Source organism: Osmerus mordax, chromosome 4 (assembly GCF_038355195.1).
Source record: "Osmerus mordax isolate fOsmMor3 chromosome 4, fOsmMor3.pri, whole genome shotgun sequence".
NCBI classification, from domain to species: Eukaryota; Metazoa; Chordata; class Actinopteri; order Osmeriformes; family Osmeridae; genus Osmerus; species Osmerus mordax.
This window is the reverse complement of record NC_090053.1, coordinates 2,195,665-2,215,130: the sequence shown is the minus strand read 5'-3', so window position 1 is coordinate 2,215,130 and position 19,466 is coordinate 2,195,665. Positions and strand designations below refer to the sequence as shown.

At 45.0% G+C, this 19,466-nt stretch overlaps 3 protein-coding genes across 4 annotated transcripts; all 3 read right to left on the bottom strand.

The window, feature by feature from the left end:
• Window positions 1-311: 311 nt before the first annotated feature.
• Window positions 312-3,707, bottom strand: slc27a2b (solute carrier family 27 member 2b). The gene is made up of 10 exons (XM_067234293.1): window positions 3,242-3,707; window positions 2,959-3,168; window positions 2,557-2,712; window positions 2,307-2,431; window positions 1,966-2,160; window positions 1,788-1,878; window positions 1,479-1,677; window positions 1,291-1,388; window positions 1,042-1,172; window positions 312-926 (listed from the first exon to the last, which is right to left on the bottom strand). Exons 1-10 carry the CDS (start codon window positions 3,705-3,707, stop codon window positions 750-752), a joined length of 1,848 nt encoding a protein of 615 aa, XP_067090394.1. The 3' UTR covers window positions 312-749.
• A 353-nt stretch (window positions 3,708-4,060) lies between these two features.
• Window positions 4,061-15,069, bottom strand: cep152 (centrosomal protein 152). The gene is made up of 27 exons (XM_067234146.1): window positions 14,932-15,069; window positions 14,681-14,809; window positions 13,220-13,322; window positions 12,533-12,747; window positions 12,216-12,378; window positions 11,993-12,133; window positions 11,777-11,916; window positions 11,469-11,669; window positions 11,114-11,261; window positions 10,876-10,967; window positions 10,524-10,687; window positions 10,174-10,378; window positions 9,981-10,082; window positions 9,764-9,894; window positions 9,526-9,654; window positions 9,311-9,446; window positions 9,054-9,227; window positions 8,410-8,691; window positions 7,932-8,063; window positions 6,919-7,620; window positions 6,502-6,577; window positions 6,177-6,344; window positions 6,014-6,077; window positions 5,800-5,882; window positions 5,510-5,666; window positions 5,270-5,373; window positions 4,061-5,166 (listed from the first exon to the last, which is right to left on the bottom strand). The coding sequence occupies exons 2-27, from the start codon at window positions 14,768-14,770 to the stop codon at window positions 4,337-4,339; spliced, it is 4,932 nt and encodes a 1,643-aa protein (XP_067090247.1). The 5' UTR covers window positions 14,771-14,809; window positions 14,932-15,069; the 3' UTR covers window positions 4,061-4,336.
• A 590-nt stretch (window positions 15,070-15,659) lies between these two features.
• Window positions 15,660-19,434, bottom strand: cops2 (COP9 signalosome subunit 2). 2 transcript variants are annotated; one of them, XM_067235538.1, is made up of 13 exons: window positions 19,278-19,434; window positions 18,820-18,933; window positions 18,657-18,734; window positions 18,417-18,542; window positions 18,226-18,315; window positions 17,969-18,046; window positions 17,497-17,671; window positions 17,141-17,319; window positions 16,934-16,986; window positions 16,720-16,817; window positions 16,493-16,575; window positions 16,342-16,400; window positions 15,660-16,215 (listed from the first exon to the last, which is right to left on the bottom strand). In XM_067235538.1, exons 1-13 carry the CDS (start codon window positions 19,329-19,331, stop codon window positions 16,071-16,073), a joined length of 1,332 nt encoding a protein of 443 aa, XP_067091639.1. In that variant the 5' UTR covers window positions 19,332-19,434; the 3' UTR covers window positions 15,660-16,070. The 2 variants fall into 2 exon arrangements, with proteins under 2 accessions (XP_067091639.1, XP_067091638.1); XM_067235537.1 differs by having other exon boundaries at window positions 19,272-19,409.
• Window positions 19,435-19,466: the final 32 nt, after the last annotated feature.

Genomic DNA, 19,466 nt, shown 5'->3' with positions numbered 1-19,466 from the left:
AGTAAGACCTGGGATAGCGTAGTGGGCGGTGGACATCGCAAGGCCCCTCCTCCCTCCCTACCTCCCTTCCGATAATCTCTTGGTTGCCAGAGTGAGTTTCAATCCACATTTACACTATTTTTCTTTCGTGTTCATTCTCACAGAGAGTGTACAGAACAGAATCAGCATCAAATGTTATCTTTTATGTTTCGTTTTATGTAGGCTAACTATGCCCAAGATAATTTTCCTAAAGTTAACTGCATATTTACAACTATTGGGTATAACAGTCACTTCTTCAAATTCCAATTAAATAAATAGTTAAACAACTGTAATACTGACTCACATCTCGTTTTTTATTTTTTAACAATGAACATGGCAACCGCAGTGAAGTAGGCGTGTGTATCACGCAACCGCTTTTCCTTACTCCAATTGGGTGAGATTTACAAAAGCGTTCTTGATCCGTAGAAAAAAAACACCCTGAAGTGGACGTTTTAGATAACAGAATGAGGTCTTATGTGAGCATTTGTGGTCAGATTTCCCTGAGGAAAAGATTGCCTCTTTTACAATCAAAGCATGTCCCACTTGCTTACAGCTACTAATACAATTTACACAATACACACTTAATAAACAATAACAATTTAGGGATACAGTTAAATTGCATTCTTATATATTATATTATTATAGGCAATCTTAAACAGTGAACTAAAACCTATTATCTTTGTCTTAACTTCTTGTCGTCTAAATTCAGAGCAAATTCTGTCTTGTAAGAATCACAGTTTTAGTCCTCCAGATTCTACTGTATGGAAAATATGTGGAGTGAGAGGTTGGTAACTTCTGAGTTTCTCATCCAGGAAGAACAGAGGGACTGTGACTCTGTCTGGGCTGAATCCTTCACCCACCAACTTCCCCTTCATCTGTTTAAAGGTACCAGTCACTGACAAAGAACTCTGTTAAAAAAACAAAATTGAAATTAACTAGGGCAATGTTAATGACCCAGAATTACATTATTCCTAATCCTATTGATGAAGCGATAGATTATCATAGGATTAGGTGAGATCTTACTTGAATTCTTAAGAATCGTGGTCTGGCATAGGTAGGTAAATACGCCTCGACATGTTTGAATAAACTAGCACCATCAAACTGTACTCCTTCCCTTAATGTTATAGCAGCCATTCCAGCCCTCCCCTCCTCACCTATTAAAGGACAAAGAGACAGAAGCCTTTATAATACACCTACAGTACAAAGGCACATATTTTGTAAAATGTTTGATAAGAGAAAGACAACAAAGGAGACAAAAAAACAAACATGAACCTGGTATTTGAACCCCATAAACATTGGCCTCTTCTATACAATGGGCCATTGTAAGGATATCAGACACTTCATTAGTTGACACATTCTCTCCTTTCCATCTGTAATGAAACGAGAGCAGATTATAAGTAACATTCTTCCTCAGGAGTTTGAAATTACTGGACATTATCACCTGAGAATGGTATGATCACCTGAAAGTGTCTCCAATCCGATCTTGGAAATAGAGGAAACCCTCCTGATCAGTGCTCAGTAGATCTCCGGTGTTGAAGTACAGGTCACTCTTCTGAAACACGTCGTGAAGTCTCTTCCTCTCTGTTTGCTGTAAATCTCGAGCGTAGCCAATGAACGGTGCCTTCTGTGTTATCTGAGATATGAGGAGTCCAGTCTCACCTGAGATATAGACAAAAGAAACATTTCAAAGAAAAGTTGCGTCTGTGCCAATCGTGAATGTGAAGAAGTACAATTAAGAATTTGCGTTTTCTGTTATCTCAAAAGAGTACCTTTAGCAGCCTCCATGCAGAAACCTTTTGAGTCTCTTAAAGGGTCTCCTTCCTCTGTGTCATATTTAATCAGGGCATAAGGAAAGGCCCTCTATAGGAATACAAAATCAAAAACATTGTTGGCTATGAAGTCAAACAAATAATATTAATTCATATTGGACTGTGTTAAGACATATACCTTGTGGAAAAAGTTAACTCTCCCAACTGCACCAATCTTTCCAGCATAGTTTATGAAGCTCATGTTTCCCTCTGTTGAGGCATACAGCTCCTTGATACTGATGTTTCCAAATCGTTTTAAAAACTCTTTCCAAACATCTGCTCGTATACCGTTCCCTATTGCAATTTTTACTTTGTGGTTTTTATCATTGTACTTCTGTGAAAGAAGACAGGGTTTGTTGAGGGAGAGCACAGTGAAAGAAAACTGCAAATAACATGCACTTGCTTGCAGTTCTTACAGTGTGATCTTCCTTTAGAGTGATTGTGTCACACTGGATCAAAGTTCAGGTGAGCGTACCTTACCTGGGGAGTGTTGCAGAGGTAGCGCATGGTTTCACCTATGTACTGGATAACAGTAACATTAAACTTTCTGCAGTCCTCCCAGAATTGAGATGCTGAAAATTTACTTCGTAGTACAATCGTGATACCTGGAAGGAGAAAAGTTTTAAAACTTCAATATAACCAGCATTTAGATGTTTCAAGGATTTTGAAACATTCTGTTCAATCCAACAGTAGCAACATGCAACACAGTCTGAACAAACTCAAATCATACCCCTCTCTATGGCTCCTGTAAAGCCCATGAAGCCAGCAGTGTGATAGAGGGGAAGATTAATGTACATTACGTCCGTGGAACAGACTCCGGCAATAGACTGAAGGAAAGACATTGCCCACAGCCTTTGATAATTTATCATGGCTGCTTTTGGTAGCCCTTAGGAGACAAAGACAAATAGCATGTGTGACAATATGAGGAATGGCTACTTAAACACTTTCAACATGCCGAGAGCAATTGGGAGGAAATCTTTGAAAATTAAATGTCAATGTCCAACAGTCCAGAAGAAAGAAATCTCTGCCGTGAGGTGTGTAACTTCTGTTACTGTTTCTCAGATAAATGGTTTATCGTACAAGACAGCTACTTAAACACATTGTTATTTTATGCTGAGTAGCAGTTGGTTACCTGTAGTGCCAGATGTGTAAATATACACAGCAGGACTCCCCAGTGTGACTCTGGACCTGACGCGTATGGGCAGTGGCTCGCACGAGGCTTGACTGATCTTGTCTTTGAAGCTGTGCATGCCAGCTGTTGTACATTCATCAGTGAGGATGTACACAGAAACATTCTGCTCCATCAGAGTTGGGAGGATCTCTTCAACAGTTTCTTTCAACTCTGAAAAGACAATACATCAGAAAACGTTCAAAAGAACGGAGATCTGAATTGTAATTCACAATGGCTATAATACCTTCAGCAGCGATCAGCACTTTGGCTCCACTGCATGAAAAGCAATGCAGCAATGATTTTGTCCTCATGTTATAGTTCAGGAATGCCGCAGCACATCCTATTTTTGCCAACCCTAACCAAATCCAGAGAAAGAATGGTTCATTCCCAAGGAAAAGTGCAACGGTATCCCCCTCTGTCAAAGGACTGTGCTCTAACAAGGCTCTTGCAACTTTGTTACTCTTCTGATCAGTTTCCGAGTACGAATAAGTTACGTCATTGTAATGAATAAAAGATTTGTGCGGGTGTCTTTTTACGGAATCTAAGAAACGATCTAGAATCGTGTAGTTAGTCTCTCTATATTTCGCAAGGCGATATCCGATTTTTGAAGTTCTCAGTACGAATTGGACATCCTTAAGAAAGTAGGGATAGAGGTAACGTAAGATTCCGATACATAAACATACCGCCAAGAAACCTATCCACATACTCATGGTTAGCCTGACAAGACGGTCAAATACAGGTAGCTACAATCGACAAGCTTTTAACGGCAAAGTTTGTGCTTATAAAAGCATTGCATTGCGCCTCTTTTGTAGGCGTGGTTGTTAATGTTGAAGCCACGAGGAATGTCATAACGGGAAAGTATACCCCAAGTGGTTGTGGTACAAGTTACACCGTATCTTCATGGTTTTATTGTAGGCTAATATCTTTTAATAGTACTCAAATTGTGTTATTTAATAGATGACAACACTATCATATTGGATTTTTATTTTTATGCACAGCATATCTAATTTATAAATATAAAATGTAAAAAAATAAATTAAAAAAAACTACATAAAACCTCAGAAATCCATAAATCAACAACAATGACATTTAGAAATTTGGTAACTGAGACATGTAACAAGGTTTCTCACTTGATTCCCACAACACTCAAACTATCATGTTGGCATTCACTTCACACACCACTCTATATTCAAGAGGAACGATTGTGCCCCTTCTTACACAAACGGAAGGCAGAAGCGGCAACATGACAGAGAATTAATCGACAGGAAATACCAAATTAATTTGACGGGGGGGGGGACAATCCCTTAAAACCAGACCTCTCCTGGTGTGTCTTCATCTCTCATTTCCGAAAGGTGAAAGGACTGTCGAAGCCACTGTCCTGCTGACAGAGATTGAGCTCTGGGAACAGACTCTTGGAGCACAGGGGGGTCAGTTTCTCCCCCTCAGAGCCTGGAACAGGATCCCTGTGTGCACTCCTCAGAACACTGGGGAGCATTAAGTCTTTGGTGTGGGGTGGCATGTTTGCTATCTCCTTATAAACAGTCATGTCAGCGGTGAGGCTTCCAAACTCCCGCAGGTCAGATGAGGCAGCAGACAGAGGGAGGAGGGGGGGGTCCGTCCTTCTGCTGGAGTAGGAGTGGACCGGGATAAACACGTCTCCAGGTCCGGGGTTGCTGAACATACTCCAGTCGCTCTGGCCGCCGTCCCTGACGGGAGTCTCCTGGATGAGGGTGGCTGTCCTCTGGGAAGCCAGGGGGTCATCTGCTTTCCCCGTGTCCACACCCTGCAGGTACACCTCTCTGCTCTGGTTCCGCAGAGTCACATTGGCGTCAGTCAAACTCCTGTGTTGGAACTCCCCCAGCGAGGCCTGCCCAGCCTGGGGAGCGGGTCGGGGACAGGGGGGGTGAGCTGGAAGGAGGTGGGCTTTAGATGAAGCGTCTCTTGGTGTTTTCAGCTTTCCGCTCGTGAGGAGGTCCTGGTGGAGGGCTTTTCCCGTGGGCTTGGTCCTGGTCCTCGACATTGCTGGTTCTGTCCTGTCTGTCTTGCTCTCCGCTGTCCACTTCTCACAGCTGGTTTCTGGGACGGAGGCTTCGGGTGACTGATGTTTACTGGAACTGGAAACTCCACCGCGGTTGTTTTCGATGGTAGCGTCAGTTTTTGATGATGAACCTGGCGACATGACATCATACCACATATAAGAAACTTACTTGACAGCAGTCAAAACGTTCTCCTTCGAGTTCTTCTCCTGCTCACATGAATTAAAACAACTTACGCTGTAGGGTGCGATACGTCGCTGAGTTCTTCTTGGTAGGAGTCTCCAGGGCCTTGGCCATGGCTGCTAGCTTCCTTGCAGCATTGATAATTTTTTTCTCAGCTCTATGAGGGGGAGGACAAGGGAGAGGGAGGACAAGGGAGAGGGAGGACAAGGGAGAGGGAGGACAGCGAAGAGGAGACATTAAGGCATGCTAATGCTTTTGGTAGCTGTCAGACGGAGGGCGCTCTGCCCGCTCACCCTGCGCTCTGCCCGCTCTCCTCCAGCAGCTCATGCAGACATGTCAGGTAGTACTGCCTCATCGTCCTGGCTGTGTCCCTCCTCTCCCGGAGCACCTCCACACGGATCCTCTCAGACGCTCGCTCTTTGCTGTCCTGGAGGTAGCGCAGCATGTCTCCTGACAAACACAATCCCCCAGGTGTCAGCGCGAGCCGGCAGCAACACGACTCACAGGTCCTGGGCCCACAGCCGGGGCCTGACACAGGAGACAAGCCACGGGACTGCGAGAAAACAAGAACTGATTTACTGACCTCTGATCTTTCCGATAGCGTTCATGTACTGTTCCTTCATCTCTTCAAGGCCAGCTTGAATACTCTGTGGGTTATCTGAGCCCCTGTTGAGAGAAGAGCTCATTTGTCATAAATCATCCAAATACACACATATCTTCAATACGACACAATAGGAGTCACCTTGTGAGTGGACACGTGACTATATCATAAACTTCCTGATAGAGATGTTACTCACAGAGAGGATTCCTGGGGCTGTTTCTTTCTGTCTTCTTCCTGCCGCATCCTGTCCTCGTGCTCCTCTGCAGGGGAGCAGAGTTCACCAGGTCAGGGTCATCTCACCCTTCTAACGTTGTACAGACATACAAGGGGGGGCGTAAATGGGGGTGTGCGAGGGTCACCTTTGAGGCGCTGCATGCTGGCCTTGTTCTCTCTGACGGTGAGCTGGAGCTGGCGACAGGCCTTCTCCAGATGCTTCTGCAGGTCCTGGTTCTTCCTCCTCAGCTTGGCCACAGTCTCAGCGCACTGTTTACCACAACGCCCCTCCTGTCTCTTCTGGGCCACCGTGTCTGGAAGAGCGGTCAAGCTGGACATAAACCCTATTGTACTTTCATTAGGAGAATATACTGTGCTATTGAGTTTGAATCACGCTTTAACACACTTAAGGTTAATGGAGGAATTCATGGAGACATTTAGACAATGTTGGGGAATTCAAATGCCACATACTGTGGATCTGGCTGACTTCTCTCTCGTGACACTGCTGGGTGTCTTTCAACACACAAGCCAGTCTGTCCTCACTTATCTGAGGGGAAAACAGCCATAAAACAAGGTTAGTCAAAACTGGACTGTAAGATAGCCCCCCTGCAGATAAACACAGCCGTGGAGTTGAAGGATCGTGTTTCAACACAGATGTGGAACACTGATAAAAAATAAAAAAAAACTATTGGACTCCACAGTGGAACACCAGAGTCCAGTCTGCAAGCACTGTGTGGATTCAGCAAAACAATCCACAGCTACCAGTGTATTTTTTGTCTTCAAAATGAGCTTCCCTCGTCCCACAATGCGGCGCAGGAGCGTAAACGGTCGCAGCTGTTATGAATCAGCGCTTGTTACAAACTGGGACAAATACGTAGATATCCTTACCCTCTCCCACTCTTTCTTGGCCTGGCCCACAGCTCTGGAAATCATCTCTCTGCAGGCCGACTGGAGGATGTGTCTTATACCCCCCTCCTGGGCAGAGCAGCAGCCCGGCCTGTCCTCCCCCCTGTTAGGGGGCTGAGTGGGGGCCTCTCTGAGGAGCAGGTCCTGGGCCTCTCTGAGGAGCAGGTCCTGGGCCTCTCTGAGGGCCTCAGCCAGCCCAGTCTGGAGCTCCTGCTGGGCCTCCTCTCTGCCCTGCCTCCTCAGTTCCTGGTCCCTGCTCTCCTGCTGGGCTCTCCACTCCTCCCGCCTGTCCCTCAGAGCCTGCTGAAGCTCCACCTCCTTCTGCAGGACCAGCTGCTTCCTGTGGCGCTCGGCGTCCTCCCTGGCCCGCTGCACGGCCCGCTGCACCTCCTGCTCCAGCGTGACGCGCTGCTCCTGGATCAGAGCGTGACGCTCCCGCTCGTGGAGGCTCTGGAGGGAGGACATCTCCTGCTGCTTGTCCCGGTTCCAGACAGCCTTGGCCCCGGCCAGCTCCGCCTTCAGCAGGGCTGGCTCCTCCCCCTTCACGCGCTCCAGCTGGCTCTGCAGAGACACCAGCTTCTCCTGGAGCTCCTCCACCTGCTGGCCCCCTGGCCCCCGCTCCTCCAGAGCCACACTCTGCCTCTGCTGCCACTGGTCCTCTGCCACCCTCAGAGCCAAGGACACCTGGCACACCCAGGAGAGAGAATCCACGTCAACCGGCGCTTATTACATTTACATTACATTTAGTCATTTAGCAGACGCTCTTATCCAGAGCGACTTACAGTAAGTACAGGGACATTCCCCCGAGGCAAGTAGGGTGAAGTGCCTTGCCAAAGGACACAACGTCATGTGGCACGGCCAGGAATCGAACCAGCAACCTTCTGATTACTAGCCCGATTCTCTAACCGCTCAGCCACCTGACTCCCTATTAGGGAAGATCCTTAGTACAGGACAAAACAAATGTTTGATTTGTTGATTTGATTTGCTACCAGTACCTGCTCTTGAACATGTTCGTCCTGTCGTTCGTCCCATTTTTCTCGCTCTCTCTGGAGATTCGCTTTGTACTCTGGGAGAGAGGTTAGGTCTTCAAGCCAGCGGCTGTAGGCCCTGGTTACTGCGCCTTCCACCTTGGAATTAAAACCAGCGCATCAGTACCATGACCTGAGACACAGTCAAGTTAACGTCCTTATAAACGGGATGGAGTTTCCTTAATAAACATCTCAATGATTCAAGAGCTATAAAGAGTCAGGTGGCTGAGCGGTGAGGGAGTCGGGCTAGTAATCAGAAGGTTGCCAGTTCGATTCCCGGTCATGCCAACTGACGTTGTGTCCTTGGGCAAGGCACTTCACCCTACTTGCCTCGGGGGAATGTCCCTGTACTTACTGTAAGTCGCTCTGGATAAGAGCGTCTGCTAAATGACTAAATGTAATGTATAAAGAGCTCAAAACCCCAGGTGTGTTGGATGTTTCTAACCTGCTTGGTCATGTCCTCCAGGTGTATCTCCCGCATCTCTCTCTGAGTCTCCTGCACGGCTGTGTGTTTGTCAGAGTCAGCCTCCTGCAGCAGCCTCAGCCTCTCAGCCCTGAGCCTGTCCTCCAGCTCCTCTCTGCTGAAGCTCTCAGGGCTGGCCCTGCCCTCCGTCTGGGAGGCCTCCTCACGGCTGGTTCTGTGGGTCTGGACCCTGGCCTCCTCCCTGGCCTCCTCCCTGGCCTCCTCCCTGGCCTCCTCCAGCCTCTGAGCCCAGGCACGTTCCCTCTGTGGGGGGGATCAAACACTGGTCAGAGAAACTTGATTTTTTCTATCTATCTATATAAACATAATTAAGATCCAAGACAATATGCAACAAATAACAAACAAGGCTACCACCATTAGACCAATTATAAAAAGGACAAACAGAAAACACAGACCCAGAGCAGAGTTTCCCCAGACATGAGAAATTTTTTCCCCAAACTTTTTTTGAAAATATTTGTCAAGCCTTTCTAAACGTATTAACTTAATACATCTATACAGCCACGCCCATGTTATCACAATAGACAATAGTGAGCAATAACAGGATCCACCAGGGGGCAGTATTGGCACGATCACACTGATCAGGAGGATGATCTGGGAGGATGTACCTGTTCCTGCTCTTCCTGCCATGCAGCCTTGGCAGAGGTCACCTGATCCTGGATCTGTCTCTCTGTCTCACTAGACCAGACAGCCTGCAGCTGGTCCACTGCAGTCTGATGCTGCCTCTCCAGCTCGGCCCTCATCTCTTCCAGGGCCGTGCGGCTCTCCTCTCTCATCCTCAGCTAAGAAACAACACAACTCCATCACCACCTGCGGGTGCTCCCACCCTCCACACCATGGGACAGATCAAACCTGCGTTGGTCACCTCGTTCTCCCTCATCTCAGCCTCTGCCTCAGATCCGCTCTGCAGTTTCTCTTCCAGCAGGTCTTTTTCCTTGCAGACCGAGATGTAGCACTCCTGCACAGCCACGATCTCAGCACTGACCTCAGACAGTTTGCATCTGTGGAGAAACACGTTTGGTGTGATCGAGGACAGGGGGAGGGTACAGAGGACGGTGTCATTACAGGGTGGGTTCTCACTGTAGCTGCTGGAGCTGCTGTTGGTGTTCAGCAGTGAGCTTCTGGAGCTGATCTGCGTGCTCCAGGGTCAGCTGTGCTCGGAGCCTGTTCATCACGTCATCCCTGTACTGCAGGTGGGTCCTCTCGTACCTGGGGGGCGCGGTCACCGAGACAGACGGCAGTTGTCAGCAGTCGGGAACTTGCCACAGTTTAGTTGCTTCCCTCTCTCTCTCTCTCCCCTCTCTCTCTAACTGCTCACCTCTCCGCGGCCTCCTGCTTCTCCTGGTCCAGCTCCTGGATCATCTCCCTCATCTTGGAGCAAAGCTCTGTGTTGGCCGCCCTCACCTTCTCCTCGCTCTGCCTCAGCTCCTTGTTCTTTTGTTCTAGCAGCTGAAATGTTAGAAATAGATAAACAAACACGTTGGTAATTGATCCATAGGTAACAGATCCTTCACGCTCCTCACCCGGACGCTCACCTGTACATGTTCTAGTAGACGTTGTCGTTCTTCCTGCAGTCTCAAGACGTCCTTCTGGACAGCTGTCGAGTCCGGAAGCTTCTCTGAGGCGGCTCCTCTGACCTGTACGACACAGACACCCTGATCCAGTCAGACCAGGCCGTGTCACACAGCGACACAGCGACACAGGAACACATCCCCAGCTGGTCCTCACCGTGGCTGTGGTGACCTGAGCCTGCTCCAGCTGAGCCTGCAGCTTGTCCAGGCGTCCCCGCGAGTGGCGGAGCTCCTCCTGGAGCAGGCTGATCTTCTGCCTCTTGCCCTTCAGGCAGGCGAGAGAGCGCTGCAGCTCGGCCCTCAGCTCCCTCACAGCCTCGTCCCGGGGCTGCGAGGGGTCTGACAGGCCGGCCAGGGGAGTGCTGAACAGGAATGCAGTACGCACTTAATATTTCTGAGTGTTAAATATTATTATTATTATTATTATGAGAAGCTCATGGACCAATATGAAGCCAACACTTCATATTCCACACTTGTGAAGAATAATTCTGATTGGCCAGGGCCTACCTGTGAGCCCGGACGTTTTTCAAGTTTTTCTCCTTGATTCCTAAATCCACGTAAGACTCTGACAGATGTCTTTCCCAGTCCCTGTTGAGGTCTGGCGATATCACTCCATGCTTTACCGCTGACTCATACAGCGTGATCTGCTCCTTCAGATCATTCAGGTCCTCCTGGTAAATGAGGAGAGAAGAGTTTGAGCGTCTTCACAGTCATGGAGGGATGTTTTCTGACTACGTCTATATCAACACAGGACATGGAGGGATGTTTTCTGACTACGTCTATATCAACACAGGACATGGAGAGATGTTTTCTGACTACGTCTATATCAACACAGGACATGGAGGGATGTTTACCCAACCTGGAGGACTTGGTTCATGTTTTCACTCAAGGTCTTGGCTGACTGAACTTGCTGGAGTTTGATTTGCAACTGGCTCATCTCTTGCACTGAACCTAGAACATGAAAAGAGTTAGTGGCGATGACAAGTCTTCATATGCCAGTACGTCAATGTGTATTACTGAAGTATACACTGAAATAATACTTTTTCCTGCGTTTGTGTTGATTTGACAGGAAGTGAACTGGACAAACACCAAGTCACCTGTTTGGAGCAGTTTGGCACACTGCTGCTGGCCCTCCTCCAGACGCTGAGTAAGGGTGTTGATGACTGCAGCTCTCTCCACCTGCTCCTCCTCTCTCCTGCGCTCCAGCTGTTTCACCTGCTCCCGCAGTCTCTCGGCCAGCTCCGTCTGACAACACAACCATCAACTACTGTCCTCACAGACTCCCTCTGGGCCACTACAAAGGAGCTGTTACCTTAGGGGAGAAAGGTCTAAGCCTTTTTTTCCTACCCACAAAGTTTCGTTATTTGAACACAACTCTGACACAATTTGTGATACTAAAGACGAGCACAACAACTGAATGAGTGAGTTGTTGGGATGTGTGTAAGCACTAACCTGCTCCTCCAGGGCCTGGGAGCAGGCGTCCATCTGCTGCTGCAGCACTAGCAGCTTGGCCTCGTGCTTCTCCCTCACGGCAGACATGTCCCGGTCGTGCTTCTCCCGCGCTCTGGACAGCGTGTCGGAGCGACCCAGCTCCATCATCTGCTGCTGCATGCTGTCCACCGCGGCGTCCGCCACGCGCTGCTTCTTCATGTTCTGTTCGGCACAAAACAGACAATCACTGACTCCCTGGAAGTAGACAGACTTGTGTTTCCCTTGACTGGGAAAGGCATGACCGATTTCATTTGGACCTGGATGCTTACTTCGTGGTCTCGTTCCGTCAGAGAATGAACCTTTTGCTCCAGGGACTTCACAGTACTCAGCAGCTGAACCTCTCTATCCTGTGCCTCTTCGATGAGCCGGCTGGACTCCTTCAGAGTCACCACCATCCCATCCTTCTCATCTGCAAGGTCAGGCGCGTTGTCAATGCCGTACGCATAAGAGACTGTGTGTGCTACGCTCACGTTTGCGCAACATACCTTTCACAATGGCAAACTGATGCTCCAGGTATCTCATGTTGCGCCTTGAGTCCTCCAGTTTACGTTCCAGATCTTCCATTTGTCTCAGCTGGGCCTTGTTCAATATCTCCATCTGAGCAAGCTGTTGACTCTCAGCAGTGTCTGAAACGCAAATAAGTTTAGATCATTTTTTTGACCCCCCTCATATGCTGGCTCACAACAAAGTCAATATGAGAGAACATACTCTGAGCGGAGTCCAAGAATTCCCTCTGCAGTTGGTCAAAATGTCCGCCTTCTTGGCAAGACTCTGAGTTGAACATCTTGGGCTGGCTGGACGGTTGGCAGGGCTGGTAGCTGGCTTTGTAATGATCCACCCTACTGTCCCCGGACCCCGCATCCTCAACGTTCTATAAAGAAAGTATATAACAGTATTACTTGGTGATGTTTTATATAGGCTATAATGAATGCTATAAGAATGCATGATTTTGATGGTCAAAGCACAAATACAAGCTTGAATTTCCTTTGGCATGATAAAGCCAATTCAAATGAAACTGCACTCACTTGAAACTGTTGCCGTGTGCCGTTTTGACCTCCATAGCTCTGTGTGTCCGTCTGCCCCTCCTCCCCTCTGTATTCCACGGCAGGGCCGACAGCTCCATGAGGGTATGGTTCATGCTCGTACTGCTCCTCTGTGGAAATACTAGCACAGGCTACAGGCTTCTCTGTACCCGCGCTGGCATACCTGTAGCCCACATGGTTGTACTGGTACTCCTGGCCTGGCTGGGTCCAGGTATGGGGCAGAGGCTGGCTTTGAGGAGAATTAGCATGGCCATTGATTTCCAAAACTCTTTCTTCATAGGAGTACTCAACATGATAGGGGCCTTGGTCGAAATTGTCCTCAGAGTTCTCCAAAGACACAAAGAATGAAGATTACAATTAATTAATAGGCACGCCCGTTTAATTAAGACATGGAGTGATCAAATATCTACCACAGGAAAAGAAACTGTGGTTAACCAACATCTTACCTCTACATGGGAGGCAGATCTTTGTTGTCTGTTATGATGAGACCATTCAGTTTGTTGGGGCCATTTTTGTTGTTGTCTGAGATGGTTAAAATAAAACAATTCAGTTATGTACAATAAACACCTTGTAAGGTCACTGAAGAGAAACAACATGAACATATAACTCCTGAAACCTAGCCTACTATCTGAGAAGTGTCCATGGACGTATGACTAAGCTACCTGTTACTGGAGTCTTGGTTGCTGCAGGCAGAGTAATCCAGCTCTGGAGACGACTCCTCCTTGCTGTCCTCCAGCATGTCATCTGGAAGGTCTGTCAGCAGCTTGTGCAACTGAAGAATGAAGAAAAGAACAAAATGAAAAACATGAAAATGACTCACCCGGGTTGCTTGGCAACAGGGTAATACTGAGAAAGTGTCACAAGTTCAGCTAAAAGAGGAAAATATTGATAGAATCTTTTAGCTGCAACTCAGACTCCTGACTTGAATGCTAAACTATTTGTTGACTAAAACATGCATTCCCTGGTCTCAAAACACTTAACAAAACCACAAGGACAGACTTGTCCAGACTTTCAACTGTCGGGACAAGTTTTCCTGACAGGCACTGATAAACTTTTAGTATAAAAAAAAGAAGCAACACCAGCTACACTTACTTCCAACAAGGACTGTTGAATGTTCCTCACAACCTTCACAGTGTCATCCACCATAGGACCCATGTCCCACTTCCACATTAACTAACTGAAAAGGCACAACTGCTTCAGCCACTAAGGTGCACGTAGGCTAGTCCTGAATACAGACAGTCCTCTGTATAAAACATCCAAAACGTGTAAAGCATGCGCCTGGCTCTTGTGTTTTTGTCCCACAAACCCCCATTGTCTACATGGACCATATAGGTTGGTTAACTGGAGCAGAAACATTTTTGTGTAACAGTAACAAACATGTTCTACTTGACCGACTAGTTTAAAGTATGCAAAAGCCTTCAACATAACATTAAATGTCCGATTTCAGTGGTAAATCCAAGTTTCCAGTAAAACTGTGTTCCACAATGAACCCATTTAATGGCTCACTATCCTGGCTTACAGATTTGTGCTAAATACAAAATTGGTGAGATGTGAAGCAACCAATAAGGAGCAGTGTGGGAAAACATTGGGCAGCTCCAGTTATATGGATGACACACCCAACTACCTTTGACAGCCAATCACAACACAGGTTTAGGGTACAGCAGATTACTGAGCGGTGAGTAACAGCATGCCTACATCTGATTGGAGCAAGCGATGCACCTTGAGAACACAAACTTGGACGATTTTCACTGCACTAACAAAACTTAAAATACAGTATCAATTCGAGGATTACAAGATAAAGCACAAGTACTTGACATGTCGTGAACATGGTATGTTGAGAGCCTGTGTGACACACACACACACACACACACATATTGCCTACTGCTTTAACAAAACCAATGTGAGTTTTGCGGTTTTGTCAGTTTTGCAAGAGTAGCATGCTGCCTGGCAACAAAAGCACCACAGAAGAAGTTAAAATATTTTAACATTGTTAAAATATGAATTCCGTTATCAACACATTGTCAGTCTATACAATGTATCCAAGGCACACTTTGGATGGTTGCGAGTGTGGAAATATTTGGTCCGTATTGCTACAGGATGATACAACTAATAAAGGGAGCCTTCAAGCACCTCTTGTTCTCGTGCGTAGTCCTCTGGGTCGTACTCCTCCTCATCATCATGTTGAGTTTGCAGGGCTGCACTATCAAAGTCGATTGACATGGTGGAGGCCAAATTGAGATTTACTAGGACCTGAAGAAGCTAAGAAAATATGTTCCCTTAGATGATGGGACGCCATGACATCAACACAAAATAATATTCAGCTAAAAAGTTTTACTGATAAACACGCAGTCCGTAGTACGCACTCACGGAGGTAAACTTACCTGCTATCAAAAAGTGGTGGATGTCAACTCCTGAGCTTCCTAAATAATCGCAACTGGTTAGCTAGACTAGCTATTAATAGGTGGTTGGCTCACTTAATTGTCCAGCAAACTCACTTAGCTTGCACACGCCAAACTGCTCGTTAATAAACTGCTAGTTAATAAACTGCTAGTTAATAAACTGCAAATACAGATAGCTACGCGTTGGTTAGTATACATCTAAAGTCTTAGGTTGACAACCACCTAAACAACTCGATTTATAATTTTTGCTAGCTAACAATCAATTGACTAGATTAGCTAGCTCAGCTAGTCGGCTAGCAAGCTAGCATCATGGTAACCACAGTAAACAAAACGGAAAGCTTCTATAAAACCACCCTAAAAGTTCCCGTGAGCTTATTATTGAATTATAAAAAGGTGATATTAGTCTCACAACCATATCATGGTTGCATATAGAACGACTGGTTCGCTAACAAGAGGTAAATTGCTCGTTATTGTTAATAGTATTTAACTTATTGAGCTATTTAGCTGGTCTCCGGTTTACTTCCTTATTGTATGTCGTGGACTAGCCTTGTTGCTTTGAAAGGGCGCGCCGAAACAGCGGCAAAGCACTTGTCTGTGATTGGCTGCATGGCTTCGGAGTTCAAGATCGTGTCAACTACAGCTTCTGCATGGGTTTACCATAGTAAAAGCCTTATCAATGATTAAAACAAACGGAGTCAGGCACACTGAACTATGCATTTAGTGGTATATTTATATTCAGAAACAAAGCAGAACATTGCCTCAAAAATATTCAATCGGTATTTTAATCGAGTAAAATGTTGAGCGCATTTTCTACAGCAGTGGTCTTCAGCCCAGGATTGAAGACCACTGTTCTACAGCGTTCAAGTCTGTTTAACATATCTTGTATGAAAGTGGACATGATGACAAAACAAACATTTGTGTTCATTATAATAAATGCAAATTGAGGTTTACACTATCCATATTGTAAAATAAATAAATACAATACGTGTTGACAATCAGAAGAAAAAAAAAATTTGCCACAAACTCCAGAGTTGGCTTTTATATAGTGTCTGTCTATTACTATGTCAGAAATAAACATAATCCATCTTATTGTTGAAAACACTATGAATTGATTAAAATCTTTAGGCCAATTTGCTAACAATGGCCTGGTTAAGTGTGTTCAGTTGATTTGACCATTTATCTAACCCAATGTACAGTGCACCTCCTCTTTTCTGATGATCCAGCTCTAAAAGTTGGTTGACTTGGTCAATTCGGCCATTGATTGTGCTGGAAGGCGAAAATCCAAAATGTTAAAACATTTCTCCTACGTCATCATATCAATGAACCACTACTTGTTGTTCATCAAATAAAAATATACATTATGTTGTTTTACAACATTCAACATCAACTTACCTGTCTAGAATGCACTGTACCAGCAAGCTCTCAACATCTGACACGTCAATGTTTAACTCCTTAAGTAGACAAGAAAATATTTTTTTTGCAATCAATTCAGTTTCAATGTTTCATGCTTTCAAACTGAAAAGAGATCTTGGAGTGATCTTACCTTTGAGATAAAAGGGATGTGTATTCTAGTGTAAGGCTTGATCACCTTGATGAGCACTTGTGTTCTAATGTTACGTAACAACTCTGCAAGACAAGTCAGAAAAAAGGACTGATCAACGGTAATGCTAAAATGTAATTAAATTGACAAAATGTACACTAAACATTTGAGCAATATAAAAGTGAATGAAAATGACTAAAAGTATAACTAAATTAAAAAAACAAGAATACCTTCTATGTGTTCTCTTATAAACGGATCATCCATTATGTTGCTGTGATTCGTCTTCAGAATTGTCTCAAACTCTGTGATGTCATTGTTTTGGTAGGCACTAGAGAGAAAAGTATATTAACATGTGCAATTTGTTCAATTTTTTGTTTGTTCAACATTTCAAAACAAAACTCTTTACCACAGAACTGTTTTTTTGTTTTTGTTTTGCATACTTACCTTACCAAGTTTGTCATGGCAAGAATGTCTGGGTCATTTTTATATGGCTTGGCCTACGGAGAGAGATTTACATGAACAGATTACCAAAATGTCATGCAAATACAATTATCAAGGCACATCATAAATAACTAGCATTCCAGTGCCTGGAACACAATGACTTGTATGACTTAACCCATACATAAATGTTTTGGGGTGTAATGATCTTACTTCTTGAGAGTCAAAGGGGTTGATTCCAGATTTCATCAGCATATTGGCCAACACCAGGTATTTCAGACAGGTGGTTCTTCTAGGGCTTCCGGATTCGTCATAATTTTTGAAAGCTTCAAAGAAGTCTGTGTGAGCCTTCTCAAATTCACCTTCTCTTAGATGCATTTTGCCTCCACACTCTGAAGACGAGAAACAACACAGTTAGTAATTATTTCATAAAATTATAATGCTAAAATTATAATGCTCTAAAACATACAACAGACATAAACACTGATCATGTTCTGTCTATGAGTTACTTTTTCTGTATAAAACACTGAACCAATGAGGTGTTAAATACATTTTTGGAGGAAGTGTACCTCTGATCACTCCCATGATAAGAGGATGTGGGATGGCAGATTTGATGTGCAGGGACTGTTCGTACAGGGCCTTCTGCTTCTTGTTGTTCTTCTGTGCTGTGTACATCTGAATCTCAAGGGCGTAAATCTCCAGTAGCTGAGTTCCTTTCTTAAGATCATCCTCCCCATCATCCGTCTATAATAAACCAGTGCATAGAGTGAAAGCAATCAAACGTGATTAAATCATCATTCGTGACTCATTTGACTTCATAACAATGCATCTTATGGGCTCAGATGGCTGAGCGGTTAGGGAATCGGGCGATTAATCAGAAGGTTGCCGGTTCGATTCCCAGCCGTGCAAAATGACGTTGTGTCCTTGGGCAAGGCACTTCACCCTACTTGCCTCGGGAAAATGTCCCTGTACTTACTGTAAGTCGCTCTGGATAAGCGCGTCTGCTAAATGACAACAAATTAAAAATTAAAAAATCTTTACCTGACATGACTGGTGAAGCTGCCTGAGAATCCTCTGAAGCTTCCCATACTCCTCTCTCTCCAGGTACAGCTTCCCAAGCTTGACAATCACAGAAACAGGGCAACTGAACTAAACGATCTGTCAATAACTTTACAATTGATCCCTTAATATAGTTTGCATTGTACAAAAAGGACATATGTCAACAAATAATGGTAAGAATAGGAAAATTATTCTGAGTAATTTAGTAGGAACTGGCTTTCTTGTCGTTATTTCTGTACCTTAGTGTTCGTCTTAAACCAAAGCCTGTCATTTTTGGCATCTTTTAATGCATCCAAAGTTGTTTCATAAAACTCCTGCAGCAAGTCCATCTGTAAGTAAACAAAGATCAGTAAAACAGGCATACTGCAAACAAACAGTTTGGATAATGACAAGAACAACCACACATGAGTTGTAAGACTGTATCAAATACCTGTTTTGATGTTGAGATATAATCAAGGATCGAATTAATGGACTTTTCTGAGTAGTTCCTTGTAACTGCACTCCGAATGTAGGTTAAAAGCTGTTTGTACCTATTCATCATTTCAGGAAAGTTTGTCTGTAGATAAATAAATACATATTAGAATAGTATTCTGGCACAAACGATGGGCTTTGAGTTTTTGAACGATGAGTTTTTGTGACAGCAGGGTAGAGAAATCGAAACACTGATTACCAGTTTAAAGTTTATCTTGATCATTTGTTTCAAGGCCTTGAACCCCCATTCTCCTTTTTCACCTTCAAGTTCCAGCACCTGGATATCAGAGACATGAACTTTACAGCAAGATGTGTACCAGTTTGCACACTACCCTATATATAAACGACCATCTTGCTTATACCTTTTGAAAGCTACTGAGAGCGGCCTTGGGGTCGTCTTCTTTCAGTGCCTTCGAGTTGTAATATTGATTCTCCAAATCAACATTGGGTTCGGAGTTGCTGTCCTCCGAATATTCCTGAGTGAGGCGGTATTATAGGACACACTGTCATAACATGATGTCACTGTGCTGCTATACTCTGTTATACCCTGATATACGCTAAAATCCTGCATCCCGGACATCACCTGCTACTTGTTAGCTAGTCAAAAGGGTTGAATAGAATTGTAACATTAAAAAACACACTGGTTACACAATTTTGTTAACTAAACTTACAGAGCAAACTCGATGGTTTGCTAGCTTGCTAGCTTGCTGGCTAGGACTAGTAGTGCTAGTAAGTTGTAATTTGTGACAATGTGCATTGTAAACCTGTAGCTAGCCATATTTATCGAGACAATAACGAGCCATTATTTACTTACGCTTACCAGATCATAATCTTCCTCATCGTCGCACATGAAGTCATCTTCCATATCGGACATGCTTCACAAATGTAGCTAGGCAAGCTCGCGGGCCAGATCTTGCAGTCACCACTCCGTTCTGAACCAGCTTGTTGTTCTCGACGTCGTGGGTGCTACGTCATCCCCCCACAGTGCTTTGCAGAGAGCATTCCTATT

Bases quoted from the DNA above. Each gene is read 5' to 3' on its own strand.
- slc27a2b (XM_067234293.1), bottom strand. From the start codon at position 3,707: ATGAGTATGTGGATAGGTTTCTTGGCGGTATGTTTATGTATCGGAATC. The intron at 2,713-2,958 runs GTAACCAACTGC...TTGTCTCCTAAG, and splicing joins TTACACATCTGGCACTACAG to GGCTACCAAAAGCAGCCATG. The intron at 927-1,041 runs GTAAGATCTCAC...TTTTTTTAACAG, and splicing joins CACGATTCTTAAGAATTCAA to AGTTCTTTGTCAGTGACTGG.
- cep152 (XM_067234146.1), bottom strand. From the start codon at position 14,770: ATGTCAATCGACTTTGATAGTGCAGCCCTGCAAACTCAACATGATGAT. The intron at 10,379-10,523 runs GTAGGCCCTGGC...ATTCCTGTTCAG, and splicing joins AAAAACGTCCGGGCTCACAG to CACTCCCCTGGCCGGCCTGT. The intron at 5,667-5,799 runs GTCAGTAAATCA...TGTGTTTGTCAG, and splicing joins CGCTATCGGAAAGATCAGAG to GAGACATGCTGCGCTACCTC.
- cops2 (XM_067235537.1), bottom strand. From the start codon at position 19,331: ATGTCCGATATGGAAGATGACTTCATGTGCGACGATGAGGAAGATTAT. The intron at 18,543-18,656 runs GTAATCAGTGTT...ATTTATCTACAG, and splicing joins TCAAGATAAACTTTAAACTG to ACAAACTTTCCTGAAATGAT. The intron at 16,818-16,933 runs GTAAGTATGCAA...TTTTCTCTCTAG, and splicing joins GCCATGACAAACTTGGTAAG to TGCCTACCAAAACAATGACA.